At 31.9% G+C, this 16,517-nt stretch overlaps 1 protein-coding gene across 1 annotated transcript; it reads right to left on the minus strand.

The window, feature by feature from the left end:
* Nucleotides 1-205: 205 nt before the first annotated feature.
* Nucleotides 206-4,152, minus strand: LOC114727955 (peptidyl-prolyl cis-trans isomerase D-like). The gene is made up of 10 exons (XM_028914745.1): nt 4,075-4,152; nt 3,895-3,949; nt 3,645-3,736; nt 3,488-3,512; nt 1,760-1,798; nt 1,540-1,657; nt 1,284-1,396; nt 1,126-1,207; nt 857-975; nt 206-402 (listed from the first exon to the last, which is right to left on the minus strand). The coding sequence occupies exons 1-10, from the start codon at nt 4,150-4,152 to the stop codon at nt 206-208; spliced, it is 918 nt and encodes a 305-aa protein (XP_028770578.1).
* Nucleotides 4,153-16,517: the final 12,365 nt, after the last annotated feature.

Raw genomic sequence — 16,517 nt, forward strand, 5'->3', positions numbered from 1 at the left:
CTGGACCTGCTATTAAAGAGTTCACCAAAAGCTAAATTCAAAATATAATTTAAGAAATTCAATTCGGTTCCATGATCAAATACAGCAATTACTATTCCGTAACAAAACAGCATTATCATCATATCTCACAGCTCAACTGGCTCCATATTTTAACCTAAATATGAAAATGACTTCTTCATCTTTTCTTTTACTTTTCCTTTTCTTTTTAGCGCAAAAACGGATATTCATTTACTTCGAAACTGTACGAATAAGTAACTGGTGGAACCAAAATAACATCTAGATCAAAATGGTGGGACCAGAAAGACATCGCCAGATTGAAAGAGAAATCAGCAATACTACGTTGGTCTGGGGAAGAAGGTTTTGCGAAGCTTTGCCTTTGTGGAAGGCCCTTCTTCACTTGCCCTGCAAGGACACAGGATCGAGCAGGGTATCAGGATCAAGACTAATTAAAAAAATCAATATATTAATAAAATAAGCACTTATTATTATTATTAACATCTGTTGGAATGAACTGAATAATTTTCCTTTTAAGTCTTAAATGATCAATTGAATTTCAAACCTTACAATCAAATAAGCCTACGATTCATATTGACTCAATTAATGATATTAATATTTTTGCACACTAGAATATTGCTATTTTCGTTGTTTTTGTAATTCGTCATTGCTCTTTTTGGGTGGATGTTTGTCTATATATATTCTAAAACAATTTTTTGCAAGTCCATCCATCCGTCTTAATTTCTTCTAATGTTCAACCACCTTAGGATCCCTGTATCTTTCTAGTGTGAAAAGGGTCCAGGAAAGAGAGAAGGAAACAAAAATTTCAGGAGAGATTAAGGGTTCCTACTGTTTAACATACAAATGGTGGAAACAAAAAAGATCATCAGCTTGAAAGAGAAATCAGTTAACCTTTTTTCGGGGAGGATGGGTTTATAAACCTCCTTTGGCTTTGAGGAAGATGGCCTTCGATAATTTGCCCTACAAGGAGACAGTCAAATAAGGTCTCTTCATTCTGCTAGAGTACATACACATAGGAGCTCACACCATCATATGCAATATTATTCAATCATGTTCAAATATGAATGCCATCATAATATAATGACAAACTAAAAATGTATTCTGTTTTACCTGTTTAGTTCAACTAGTGCTCTCCCCTGAAAAGAGAGCGCACTAGATAGACAAGGCTTCACATCAACAGGTCGGTCTCTGGCTGCAAATATTATTAGGATGAGCTCACGCAAAATTATCATTTTTAATGGAACTAATATGGTCAAAACGAAACCCACCATGATATAATACACCAGAACGGCAGATTTTAATTGGCGTATAGTAAATCAACTCTTGAATTGTTCTCAGAGTATCAAGTCCTTCTACAAGCTTCCCAAATACCACATGCGAACTGCAAAAGATTCCAAACAACAGAACTAGTGTATTATGAATTGCTACAATGCAATTTTGCACACCGGACAGTTTACATTCACACCCCAACCGGTCATGAGAAGATGAATAAAATGCAAGATTTAGAGTTAACCATCTATGAACCTGTCAAGCCTTGGATCAGCTTTCAGTGTGACAATAAAATGAGAACCAGAAGCTTTTTGATCACGTCGGCACATGGATAGGAGCCCTTCTTGGTCATGCTTAAGCTCATTTGACTCAACTGAAATGAATCACAATAATTTGAAACTCTATTAATCAAAATAAATAGACAAAAACATTTTGAGAACTTTTTAAAAGTGAATCCTGGATGTAGCATTCTCACCTGGGAAGCATGGACCATATATGCTTTCTCCCCCTTTCCCTGCAAAAAGATTGAGAACAAGACACAGGTGTAAGAGTACATATTACATTTAGGAAGGAGAAGTGATTAGTAAGTTTGGAAATTATAGCAAACTGGGCATCAAGCCAAATGAACTTAGCAATTAGCATTGTAGTTATGAAGAACCTCATAGTACTTAATCAATAGTGTTGAGAGGATCGTTTAATGAAGAATTTATCAAAAATAAAACATTATTTTATATAAATTGACGATTTAATGTACTCAGTAGTGACTGTTAAAACGTAGGATTTCCAACAGACACACTATTTAAGCACCCATTTAGAAATACATCTTAGGCGACAACATTTTCATGAGGGAAGACGATCCAGCTAAAATCCTCAATTGCTGATCTTTAATTCAACCCTAATATTTAGGGACCGAAATGATTTGAAGACAAAGGATACAAAATTTACTTAAAGTTGATATATCAATATCTAATATAAAAGATATAACAAGACCCATTGTTCCCAAGCAATGAAAATCTTCAAATACAATGATACGCCAAAAAAAAAAAAAAAAACAAAGAAATCTACTTTCATTTGATTATAAACAACAAAATGTGATAACTGGTAAAAATAATAATTTCATTCATAGATGAATTGCTATGGAAATAAAGAATGATTTTAAGAAGGTTGTTGATTCAGCTGAGGGTGTTGGTAGCCGACCTTTAACAGCCACCAAGGCATCATGTGTACTGGCATGGAATTGTCAAGGGTTAGGGGTTCCTCGACAGTTAAGAATTTAGAAAGTGTGATTTACACTAAAAAATCCCTAATTGCGTTTCTGATGGAGAATAAACAGAGAAAGATGGTGGTAGAGAGGTTGAGAAGGAGGTGTGGGATTAGATGAAGCTTAGTTGAACCAGAAGGGAAGAGTGGTGGTCCGGGTTTTTATGGTGGTATAATGCAATGAAGTACTGTTTAGCAGTAAAAATTTGATTCATGCTCGGGTTGTTTCCGGGAAATTTGAGATGCCTGGCTTCATAACATTTGTTTATGGCCCTACAGAAGAAAGGGAGAGAATGAAGGTTTGAAGCAAGGTAAAGGAGCTTGCAAGAGAAGTGGTGGGTCCTCGGTTATGCTTGGGAGATTTTGACAACTCGGCTTCACAAGAAAAGAAAGGACGTAGACCAAGAGCAATTAGGAAGATCACTAACTTCCAGCAGTTCATAGTAGATTGCGAGTTTACTGATATGGGGTTTCAAGGGCTGAGATGTACTTGGTGTAATAAAAGGAGGGATGGGGATAATATAAAGGAGAGAATTGATCAGGTGCTTGCTAATATTGAGATAAGAGAGAATATTAGTTGACTTGCAGTATGAGGGAGTTAGAGCACCAAGGAACTTTAAATTTGAGCAGGCTTGGATTGATCATTCTGAATACAGTGAAGTAGTGAGGAGTGCTTGGGGTATGGGTATGGATGGAGTGAAAGAAGCTATAAAGCGTCTGCTTAACTGTGAGAAAGCTTTAATCAAATGGAGTAGGAGGTTTCCAAATTATAGAAAGTTGGTTGTAACTTGATTTGTTCGGTGATTAATAAAATGGATTAGTGTTTAGGTCCAAAAAAAAATAATAATCATTACATCCATAGAAATCCACTAAATGTATTTCTCAAGTTACAAGCTTCAGAAAGCAGTCTATCCTAAGGTCAATGCATTGAAAGAAAACGTACCAGTTTCCCAGCAAAAACCACCTCCCTGCAAGAGGAAAAGTAGCATCAGTATATAGTCCTGATGCCACATTGCTAAGAAAACTGTTTTGGGCATTAAAAAGCCTATGTATCATGGACAACTTAGTAAGCATAAACTTAAAACTATATCGTTAGATACCTTCACATAGGAGCTGCCTTTCTTGAGACGATGAAAGTAACAATGTTTGTACTGCAGTATCTTTCCCGTTTTTGGACTAGTTCCCTTTTCTCCTGAACAAAGAGAAGATGAAATGAGGATTGGGTAGACCACATCATAAAACACAAAATTCAAAGTCAGTTAACACGCCCAAGGTCTTGTTCAATTAGTAAGACTGTAATTGCAGTATAGGAGGGTTCTACTAGGGATATTAACGAAATCAGATTATTACCTGTACATAGAGCACGGAAATTTTCTGCAGTGAAGGGAGCACTGTCATAGAGTAGCTGGGGCAATGGAAGAATTCATTAGTTTGCATTTATATTCACAGTCAACGTAGCAAAATTTAAAAATAAAATAAAAACTCCATGTATGATCATTGTAATTCAAAAGTGCAAAAACAAAAAGGTACCTCAAAAACCATCCTTTCATGGGGGGGCGAACATATTTCAACATCCATAAAAACAGGGAATTTCTCTTCCTCTGCCATCGTCGTTTTTTATCGAGCAGAACTACGCCAACAAGAACACTGATGTCACAAAAATCAATCAAGAGAGACCTTGAACTTGAAGACGAAGGACGTAGAGAAGAAACACCGAACAGTGTCGACAGGCAGAGAACTTGATCATACCTTGGAATGCAGTGACGGAGGAGATGGAAGTGCCAAGCCGTGGCGACAGGCCGAGTACTTGAAGGAAAAGGAGACGTAGAAGAAATGCCGAACGCTGGACAAAGGGAAGGTCCTGGCTCGGCCTCACGCTGTAGCGGACTGAAGCAGGACAGGAGAGGCGGAGCGCGAACCAGGGTTTGGGAGAAGCGGAGGAAAGGAACGGAATCGCGGATGGGGGAGAAAGGAAAAGGACGTACCCGCGTGGGTTAGGACTCAGCTTCTCTCCTTTACCTCTTTCCTCCGCTGGCCGTGCGCTGCCTAAAGTAGAAGGCCAAATGAGTGAATGATAGTTTCCAAATTGGAGAGGAGGCGCTAAGTCGTAACTGGGAAAAAAGCTAGTTATTGTAATAATAAATTAATATCTGTTATAAATAAAAAGGAAATGGAAAAGAATCATATAGTCTTTCTCATTCTATTTAAAAGTACTCAATATATTATACTCATCCGGTTCTAATTATAAGACCCAATTAACTTATTTGAGGAGATTAAGGAAGTAAGTTAAGTTGGTTATTTATAATAAATAAGTGTTGTCATTCCTAAAATATCCTTACTAATTAAGTATATTGGCTAAAACTATCATTATTAGAAGGATTATCTTGGAAAAAAATACATAAATATAAGAGACAAAATGGATTGGAGTCTTATAATTAGGACCAAATAAAAAGTCAAATGGGGTCTTACAATAAAGACCGGAGGAGTACATGGTTTCTATTTATAGACACAACTTTACACCTTTGATAGAATCTACAAATTACATAATAATAAGAGATAATTATAGAATATATAGATAATAGGAGATATTGAAGATTATGGGAGATATAAAAAATAATAGGAGATATATAGACATCCACAAAAATATTATTATATTCATAACAATCATTTAAAATTACTGTTGCCACTTTTTTTAATTCTTAATGATATTGTATCTTACGTTGTCTTCCTATTGTGACTTGATTTGGATTAGATTGGTCGGGTTTTTCTCGATATCGTTGTTGTTTTTTTTTTTTTTTTTAAACCTTTATAGTATCATTGTTGATCGGCAATTTGTAAAATTGTACATTGGTATACATCGAAAAAAATGTACATTGATGTATAAAATATTAACTTCATCTTTAATATAAAAATTCATTTAATTTTTATTTTGATTTTAAATATAATATCTCAAGTCGTTTTGTTTTTTATATTTATTTTTTTTTCAAAATAGTATTTATAATAATGATAGTTCTAACCAATACACTTGATTAGTAAGAATATTTTAGAAATGACTACATCTATTTATTACAAATAATTAATTTAACTAATATTTTTAATCTATTCAAATTAATCAATTAATTTTTATATTAAGGATTAGAGATAGTAATTACTAAAATTCAATAGAAACTGTTCATAATAAAAACTATAAATTATACCCACGAAGACGCGTCTGATTAAATTATGATATATAAAATATGTTTATTACTTATGGCTCTTCATTTATGTGAACATAGTCATATCTTTTTAGATTGTCTAACACAACACAAAATGATAATTTGTCTAAAAAGTTGGAGATTTATTAGAAGATAGAGTGATGGGCCAATTAAAACCAAAAAAAAAAAAAAAAAGAGGAAGACGATCTACCATATGCATGCACTAGAAGTAGACTTTTAGCGGGCTTATGTTCCAACCAGGCCTTTAAACTTTTTGACGGATTTTGACCCAAAAAGTAAGGATTCTTTTAGTTCGAGTTTGGGCCAAAACTCCAGCAATTGTATTCTTGTCTTTTATTTTAGGGACAATTAATCCGCAGCTCTTTATAGTTTCAACGGATTTTGAATCAGGTCCTTATAGTTTTTTTCTTTTTATCAGGTCCTTATGCTTTCACCTGTTTTTAATTAGGTCCTTGTATTTATTTTTCTTTTTATCAAGTCCTTATAAATTCACCTTATTTTTAATTAAGTCCCTGAATTTTTTATTCTTTATTTTATAAATTCTAATAGTACTATTATATAAACATAAAATAGTATATATTATTTAATATTAGTTTATAAACAATAATATTCTAAAGATATTGAATTATTATAATGATTTTAATTTTTTCAGAAAAAAATTAATTGTTCTAAAAAATTTCCTGAATTAATTAATTCTATTACTTTTTTATTACATAATTATTAATTTAATTTAATTATTAATATTTTATATTTCAGTATTAATCTATTTAATTAAGCTTATATTTAATTAATAAATAAAAATTAAAACTACATGGACTTGATTAAAAATTTAGTGAAATTATAAGGACTTAATTAAAAGAAAAATAAATACAAGGACCTAATTAAAAAAATGTAAAAGTATAAGGACCTGATAAAAAGAAAAAAAACTATAGGGACCTGATTCAAAATCAGTTGAAACTATAAGGACTTGCAGATTAATTAACCCTTTATTTTAATGGGATCCTTCCCAATGTTGGTAACTTACAAGCCAGATTTTAGCTTCTTTATTTTTTGGGCCATAATATTCAACAATAAAGTGCTGGCCCAAAAAAAAGCGTTAATGATCCTATTTAAAGTTTTAAAATGATTGTAAGTATTTTTGTAATTCATCAATATCTTTAATATTTATATGTGTTCTTGGACATTTTGCATTACTCATTCACGTTGGTTAATTTGACTTCCTCTCCAGTGTCCATCATCTTTATCCCAATTCCAGAGATTTGAGGTCCACATGGGCTTATAGTTCTTCGTTTTATGTAAAATAAAACGAAATGATAAATAAAATAAAGAATAATTTTATACACAGAAATAATAATTATATTTCTTAATAAAACATGTTTACTACCAGATGATGAAACAATGTTATAATCATTATCATCCATAAATAAATTAAAATAGAGTAACATAGAATCAAAGGTGAATTAAATTATTATTTATTCACAGCTTGTGTGGCTTTTTTATTATTATTTAATCATCTAATAATAATTAGCAATATATACATATCTATTTTAAATTTTTGGTAAAAAAAATCTCTCGGTTTTACCCATCCTTAATATAAGAACTAGTTGAAGATTGAATTTAATTCTAAATATGAGACCTTAATCCATTTTATCTCTTAAACTTATAATATTTTCTCTAAAATACTCTTATTAATTGTAAGGTGTTCTCACTAAAGGATATTTTTAATGCATATGATTAAATATGATAGCTAGTTTAGGGAAAGCAACATAAATTGTTAAAATGAACCAGTCCAAGAGGCAACGGAGACTCATGCAGAAAGGGAACCACGTCGCAGTACACGTGAAAGGAGACTCACATGGAAATTTAGGGAGGACTGACGACTATAAACCGTTAGAGGAAAGAGAGTGAGGGTGTGAAATATGTAATGATTCTCTGATTCTCCTTCCTGTACCTCTCGTCCTCTCTGAGCTTTCTTTCCCTCCCTTCCCTGGTTATATTCCTCTTCTGTTGCTTTACGTTACTTTTGGCTATCAGTTTGTGATTTGGATACTGTATTGTGTCAAAACGTCATGCTCCTCCGGTCCTTATTATAAGACCCCATTTAACTTTTTATTTGGTTCTAATTATAAGACCCAAATCCATTTTATCTCTTATATTTATGCATTTTTTTCCAAGATAATCCTTCTAATAATGATAGTTTTAACCAATATACTTAATTAGCAAGGATATTTTAGGAATGACAACACTTATTTATTATAAATAACCAACTTAACTTACTTTCTTAATCTCCTCAAATAAGTCAATTGGGTCTTATAATTAGGACCGGAGGAGTATATATATATACACACACACAGATAAATCCAGATTTCCATATTTACTTCTCTGCGCTACTATATACATTCATACGAACATTCCACAAGGGTTCCGAAAGAACGTAAAATCCTGCCCACATTTGCATTTCATATTCTTGGAAGTGCTCACCAGAGAACCACCTTCTCCAAAAAGACAACGTTTACAAGCAAATACGACTGGATAAAGCAAATACGTTGGGCACCAAACCACCGTTATGTAATTATTTATTCAGTCAGAAGCCATCACACTTCTTCAAAACAAAACAACAAGGTAGAAGTACGAAAGAGAATCAGGAAATCGAAGCACTAGTCACGTAGCTCGTAGGCTTCCATTTCGCCAACAGTTATTTTTTTTTTGCTTTGCGTCTTTGTTTCCCCTTCTTCTTAACATTATTTGATAAAAATTCTTGCAGGCCAATTGTCAAAGCTGATGTTGAAACCATGGAAGCTTTAAGGATGCTCATAACCTGCATTTGTATGCATGAGTCTGATGCAAAAGGCAAAAGAAAATTGCAGCAAGCATGCTAATAAATCTGATCACATTCAAGGGAAAACAAACCCAAACCATATAACTTCTTGTTTTTTGGTTTCAAACAAAATTTGCATGTCCTTTAATTTGTCTGTTTAAAGGTTAGAAGATACGTACCTCTTGTACCCCAATGGAGATTGTTCTTTCTTCCAAGTCATGGTAAGGCACCTTGAATTCAGTCAAAGGTGATAAAACATCATGACATGATAAAGGTTTCACAGACAAGTCATCAGCAACCATGAACTTGGTTCCACTCTTTGCATATCCACTGCCTGATTTGTCCTCTGTTACTGGAGACTTAGGGTCGCACATTCTTACTCTTCTCACACCACGGACATACAAACTAGTATCGGCAGTCAAATAATATGGACCAACAGCGTAGTCGTTAGAACAACAATTTAACCGAGACGGACACTTTAGTTCATCAATCGGTAACATCTGGTTATTAACATTAAAGAATGGGGCTATCATGAGGTTGGCGAACACATTTTTCAACTTCTCTGACTTCAAGTCTCCCGTTGAATCAAAATTGAAAAAACTGTTAAATAATTTGTCGACGCATTCCAATCCAGAGTTTCCTTCTAAAACTCTTTCTACTGCTCCTACTGGGAATGTCAAGAAACTAAGAAGCTGGTCCATGACATCTTCCTCAACTTGAGCAAACAATATCTTGAACTTTGATTTTCTGATCAATACCTTCATCTTCATCGTCCTAGTGTTCTCTTTGCCTAGTCTCTCAGTTATCTTGAGAAAGGTTTCGGAATTCACAAGGCTGTGCTCCTTCCTTAACAATGAATCTGTGAGAGCCGTCTTCGAGATTATCAAGCACTTGAGTAGGTCCAAGATCTTCGAAAACATAACAAATCATCATATGATGAGAGATAAAGGATTTAAGACTCATGGTGATGACATAATCAATGGTTCCAGAAGTTCACCTCTTTTGAGCGAAGAACCACAGTGGATTCCTGGGGTGGAACTTTAGAGCGTAGATTCTTTAGCAGACACAATATTGTGCTCAAATCAGCAGGGTTTACAGATAGATCATCGGAAATAATAAAAGATGCAGTCTCCTTTACATAGCCTTCCCATGTATCGTCTGCATTTTGGACAGGTAGGAGATGAAGCAATATTAAATTATTAATAATCGAGTCAAACGTAGCATATGGTTTGTTCAATAAGGATAGACCAAAAACATAAAATGGGTTGCAAAAAGATATTATTACCTCTAGTATCACTATCACCTACGTTTTTATCGGATCCACTAACCACAGGACTGCATAAGAGTGATCCGCAAGCATTCAGAAGGAACGTAAAATCCCGCCCACATTTGCATTTCATATTCTTGGAAGTGGTCACCAGAGAAGGTCCTTGAAAAAGACAACGTTCACAAGCATAATACTTGATTGGATCAGTATCGTCAATGCTGAGTTTGAGTTTCTGATTATAACGTTCCATGGAGTTCCTTGGCTGAAGCAGCATTTGCTTGCATGTCTCCGAATTCAAATACTTGGGGTCTAGATTTCCCACACTTTCATACAGCGAGCTTATGCATCCGAATCGGCAAGGCTTCGTGTTTGAATCCCTACTTACGAGTCTAGCAATAGTTCCCAGTGGCAGTGTCAAGAAGCTTAAAAGAATATCCACAAAATCCTTCTCTGCTTCGGCAAAGAGCACTCCGTTTTGCTCTTTGTCCACAAAAACTCTCAAGGAAATTTGTTCCGGAATAGCAGTTGAAGCCATGGGAGCAATATTATTAACCCACCAAATCCAGCAAACGTTTCAGAAACTGTAACGGGGACGTAACGTATTTGAATTTGAATTTGAAATTGAAATATATATATATATATATATATAAAGCATGCGAGAAGATATATCGTACCTGTACTGGAGAGTGGCTCTCGTTATGGAGGTTATGGTTATGAACAAGGGCTCTTCAATTATTGGAAACTGATGATATGACCAATGCTTTGCGACTCCTCCTTCATTGCTAAGGTAAATGCTTGCAATCCTTTGGAAGTCAAAAAGTTCTTGCCTTCGTTGCTAAGTTGAGATTTTTTGTTAAAGCCTTTCTGCCCATCTTCTCCTCTTTAGCTCTTCTCCAGTAATTACAATAATTGAAGAAAAATAAAATCGCCTAAAACATAAAGTAAATTATTTTATATATATATAATTATATCAAGTTCTCTTATCACATATGGATATGTGTCATGTGTCATATATGACTATATGTAATTGGAAAACATGATATAATTGGACATAGGAGATTTAATCTAAGTATTTTCCTATATATAATTAGTATATAACATAAATCTTTTAACATATTTATATCTAATTTTTAAACTCTATAATTAAAATAAATACGCGTCTTTATTTTTTAAGTTGTGATCGCCGATATTAGAAGACATAAAAATAACCCATTATCGTGTTTCTGATAATTTTTTTAGAAATTTATTAATATAGCCATAATTATATTAGTGAGAAGACTATCTTACATTTTGTTTTAAAAATTAGACCCTAAATTCAAAAGAAAACCTCACCAGAACATATCCTATACGTATGAACGCAACAAATGGTAATATTAAATTCATTAGAGTGTTTTATGCAAACATGAGCCAGAAAACCAACCTTGTTAGTCCCCGATCCATTGTGCCACATGAAGCATGAGAAACAACCGCATTATTTAAGGAGTAAATCATAATACCATTGGTTACATTTTTTTCATATACTCATCTGACTGGACCGGATCGGATTGCAACATTAAGAGTTGGGAGAATCATTATAAAGTTCTAAATAAAAAAAATATTTACTTAAAATTTTATTAATAACAGAGCAACTTGCAACAATAAATTTCAGAATAATAAATAATAACTACTCACTTATTATTGGACTTACCAATCATCGGGAATTCATTGTAATTCTCGCTCCAAATTACAAATTTTATTATTGGGTTGCTTGGAGCTGCCGTAATTCATAGGCCTTGCCTTGTTTCAATAAGCGGTACCATACTTGGCCTTATATTCATAAACCCCATTAGACCGTATATATTAAATATTGAAAATACATTATACTTTGTATCCAAAAAAAAATACCATACTACATATTATAAAGTAAATAATAATTTATTCTCAGAAAAGGCATCTAGATGTGAATAATTCCGTAAGTATCGCACCAAAACCTTTCAACCTTTCAAGACAACTGGACAACTAAATGTTGTAAACACGTCATGTTTCATTTTGTGGAAGAGTAAAGAGCAGTTTACTACTTATTTTGATACAGTAAAAATATTCATGCATCAATTGAAATTGATTTTCTTTTCAAATGAACTTAAAAGATCAGCCTTCACTTTATTCTAGTTTTAAGGAAATCCTTTGTCTTCTTGATTATTGACGAGAAGGTGCCTTTTCAAGCTATAACTATTAAAGGTCAAGTTTAAAAAGTTGCAAATTTTTTAATATTCAGTTAATTTTAATTAATTTCCTTAATCCTTAAAAAAGTAGTTAATATGATTTAATAGAAAAGACTGGAGAGAGTAATTAATTTTGAAATAATTAAAAAACAAAAAGGGAAGTGGAACAATATATGATCCGACTTGCTTCAACTCCTTATGATGTTTAGAAATGAAAATTAGCCTTTCCATAGTAATCACCATATATTTCAATATAATCTTTTTTATAGTTTTATTTTAATATGATCATGTTTGAGCAGCTATAATCAGTCATAGCAGTATTTCCTCCCGTAGACGGTAGTAATCATGATTCCTTAAAAATGAAGTCTTGCAATTTGCTTTCAACTTTTTTTTTCTTTTTCTTCTTTTTTTTTTTGCCCATGTTTGCAGGAGAATTTGCTTTTTCATTATTTTTTTGGCCAAAGAGAATTTGCTCTTTTAAGTTTTGAAGAAATTAGTTTTTCTGGGTCGGCTTCGAAGAATTCTGTTGTTGCTGCTATTATTTCTGATGCCAGACTGATATTTCATTTATTAACACTGCCATATTTCTTTTATATTGAAGGTCACACCTTTTTCTTTCTGAAAATTCCAGTTTTCGGAGGCCCTTTTTGCTTTGCTTTCATGGAAGTTTTGATGAATCATTGGCAATCGCAGACGCTGCTACATATTGCTATTAAACTTTAGTTGCATGGTTGATGCATATTTGGTGATATATATATATATATATATATTAGTTGCAAGGGAGAATCTGATAATGGGAAAGCATGCATATACTCCTCTGGTCCTATTTATAGGGCACAGAGAGAAGGTTTTTTTTTGTCCTATTTATAAGTCACTTCATTAACTTTTCAGTATGAATGTACTATTTTGTCCTTCATTTATTATAGTGTAAGTAGTTATTTTTTTTGAAAGGAGTATATATTAAATAGGGGTAAAGTTGGAAAGTTACTATATTTTAATGGAGAGTTAATGCAGTTTAAGGTTTTCCTTGGTCTGTGTGAAACATGTTGGAAGTGCCTTATAAATAGGACCAGAGGAGTATATATTATTATATTTATTTATGTACTATATACTCTATTTTTTTTGGCTTGAACTTATTATTATATATGTTGTTAGGGTTATTATATATATTTGGAGAAAAAAAACAACTTTAAATCATTAGATAAATTTATGTATATGTAAATAAGGGTTTTTTTTCTTTTGATACACTATTTTTACCTATTCCCATACTCTTTGTAATCCAACCAAACATTTCTTATGTCTATACATCACTTTTCTTTAATGGTGTACCAAACAGACTCATGTAATCATCATTATATTTTATTACATTCCCTTATATTTCCAAAGATTCAGTGAACCAAACAGGCACTTAAGGTTTTTTTTTTTTACTTTATTGCTGGATACACCAAAAAATATTTTAGGGTGCTAGATATACCTAAAAAAATATTTTAGAGAGCTGGATGCTCCGAAAAATATTTCATGGTACTGGATACATTTAAAAAAAATAATTCAAAATATTGGATATATCACAAAATATAAAATACTCTAAGATACTGAGTGTTTTATAATCCATTTAAAGAATTTATATTATTTTTTAATATTTTCATTTCACACAGAAAAAAAAAAGTTCTTTTAAAGAACACTGACTTCTGAAAAGAGAGATATGGAGAAGTGGCTCTCGAAAGAAGCCCAAGCTACTAATCATTTAGTGCTCGTTTGGATCTTTGTTTTGGAAAGATACTGTGCCTAAGAAACTGGAGAATGCACGTTGGTGAGTCACTTGGTGATAAAAGTTTGTTTAGGTAGGCTACTTTTCAAAGTAACTCCTGGACAAAAAGCTAAGTGCGTTATAACGCTAGGATTTCTGGCTTTTAGAGTTTGTAACATGGAGAAAGAAGGAATAAAGATGAAAAAGAAAGATAAGAGTATTTAAATAAGTTCTATCTTGATCCAATAATTTGATTTTTTTTCTAAGATGAAAAAAATTAACTAATAAAATTTAATTAATTATTTTTCTAAAACTTATCAACTTGTATACATATCATATATTATCTTCGCTTCTTAATATAAGACCCGAAAAGACAAACTTGAATAGATTAAAGAAGCTAAATAAATTACTTAATTATATTATATGTTACATGACATCTCTAAAATACTTATGTGTAACATTAGATATTTAGATTACACATTAGTTTATAAGTCAAATAAATTAATTTGAAGAAAAGCGGCAAATATAAATATTTTAAAGTAATTTATATAACTTCATTAGCCTTTCCCAAATTAGTTAACTGAGTCTTATATTAAGAACTAAAAGTAGTATATTATAAAACTTATGTCCCTTTTCTATTATTTTATATCTAAATTTATTTTTTCATTATCTATTTAAATAAGTTTTAACTTTTCAAACTGACTATCCAAATATAAATCATTTTACACTAATTAACTCTTACTCTAATTGACTTTTGTAAAAGTCAGATAGAATAAAAGTCAATTTTGTCACTACCAATGTAAACACACCCTGACTCATTGAAACTAAATTTCTTATCAAATGATCTTGATCCCTCTTACATTGTCTTAAAAAATACATGAAGAGAACAAAAACTACTTACAAAATATTTATCACTTGTGAGTAACTCGCAGGTTCAAACTTACGGTTGGGTGTGTGTGTGATCTGTGAAGCCTTTCTTGTGAGAAAAGGAAGAAAAAGCGCACGTGTGATTTTTTTTTTTTAAAAGAAAACAACAACAACAAAGAAGAGAATTCAGAAGCATGCCTTAACAAGACATCAATACTGTGTATACTAGTCTTGGATCTTGTCAGAGAAGCATCCATTATGAAATACCCCTATTATATAACACACGACACATGTTATTGGTAAAGTCACTTCAGGAACCATTGATAGAAAAGTTTCATTCAAATACAAACAAACTCCGATGAAATCCACGTTCACCACAACCTCACATCACGCCAGAATTAATTGGTACAGTAAAAATATTCATGCATCAATTGAAAACGATTTTTTTTTTTCAAATGATCTCAAGACATCAATCTTTACTTTATTCCGCTTTTAAGAAAATCCTTGTTTATTATTGATGAGACCTGGCTTTTTCGTTCTTTCTCCCAATAAACTTTAACCATTGAGGTTAAATTTAAAAAGTTGTAAAAAATTTTAATATTTAGCTAATTTTAATTAATTTCCTTAATCCTTATTTTGGTACAGAAAAAATATTCATGCTTCTATTGAAATTGATTTTCTTCTCAAATGAACGTAAGCGATCAACCTTCACTTTATTCCAGTTTTAAGAAAATTATGTGTCTTGTTGATTATTGATGAGAAGGTGGCTTTTTAAGCTATAACTATTAAAGCTTAAATTTAAAAGGTTGTGAATTTTTTTAATATTTAGTTAATTTTAATTAGTTTCCTTAATCCTTAAAAAAAAAGTAGTTAATATGATTTAATAGAAAAGACCAAGGAGAGTAATTAATTTTGAAATAAAAAAAAGAGAAGTGGAACAATATATGATCCAGTTTAACACAATCCCACATCACACCATAATTAATTGGTACAGTAGAAATATTCATGCGTCAATTGAAATCGGTTTTCTTCTCAAATGATCTCGAGATCAATCTTCACTTTATTCCAGTTTTAAGAAAATCCTTTGTATTTGCTGATTATTAATGAGAAGGTGGCTTTTTTGTTCTTTCTCCCAATAAGCCTTAACCATTGAGGTTAAATTTAAAAAGTTGTAAAAAAATTTAATATTTAGCTAATTTTAATTAATTTCCTTAATCCTTATTTTGGTACAGAAAAAATATTCATGCATCTATTGAAATTTATTTTCTTCTCAAATGAATGTAAGCGATCAACTTTCACTTTATTCCGGTTTTAAGAAAATTCTTTGTCCTGTTGATTATTGATGAGAAGGTGGGTTTTAAGCTATAACTATTAAAGGTTAAATTTAAAAAGTTGTGAATTTTTTTGATATTTAGTTAATTTTAATTAGTTTCCTTAATCTTTAAAAAAAGTAGTTAATATGATTTAATAGAAAAGAACAAGGAGAGTAATTAATTTTGAAATAAAAAAAAGAGAAGTGGAACAATATATGATCCAGCTTGCTTCAACTCCTTACGATCTTTAGAAATGAAAATTAGCCTTCCCATAGTAATCACCATATATTTCAATATCATCATTTTTTTTGTAATTTTATTTTAATATGATCATGTTTGGGTAGCTATAATCAGTTACAGGAGTATTTCTTGCCGCAAACCGTAGTAAGCATAATTCCTTAAAAATGAAGTCTTGTAATTTGCTTTCAACCTTTTTTTTCTTTTTCAACCTTTTGTTTTTTCCTTTCTTTTTTTCTTTTTCTTTTTTTTTTAGCCACTTTTTGCCGGCGAATTTGTTTTTTCATTTTTTTTTGCCAAAGAAAATT

This window comes from Neltuma alba, unplaced genomic scaffold (assembly GCF_004799145.2).
Source record: "Neltuma alba isolate B1F8T4 unplaced genomic scaffold, ASM479914v2 tig00012515_pilon, whole genome shotgun sequence".
Classification (NCBI taxonomy): domain Eukaryota; kingdom Viridiplantae; phylum Streptophyta; class Magnoliopsida; order Fabales; family Fabaceae; genus Neltuma; species Neltuma alba.

What these genes read in the sequence shown, in the direction of transcription:
- LOC114727955 (XM_028914745.1), bottom strand. Translation starts at nt 4,152, where the DNA reads ATGGCAGAGGAAGAGAAATTCCCTGTTTTTATGGATGTTGAAATATGT. An exon ending in TTCTGGTGTATTATATCATG is followed by an intron (nt 1,208 to 1,283) that starts GTGGGTTTCGTT and finishes TAATATTTGCAG; the next exon opens with CCAGAGACCGACCTGTTGAT. An exon ending in CTTTTTTGTTTCCACCATTT is followed by an intron (nt 403 to 856) that starts GTATGTTAAACA and finishes GTGTCCTTGCAG; the next exon opens with GGCAAGTGAAGAAGGGCCTT.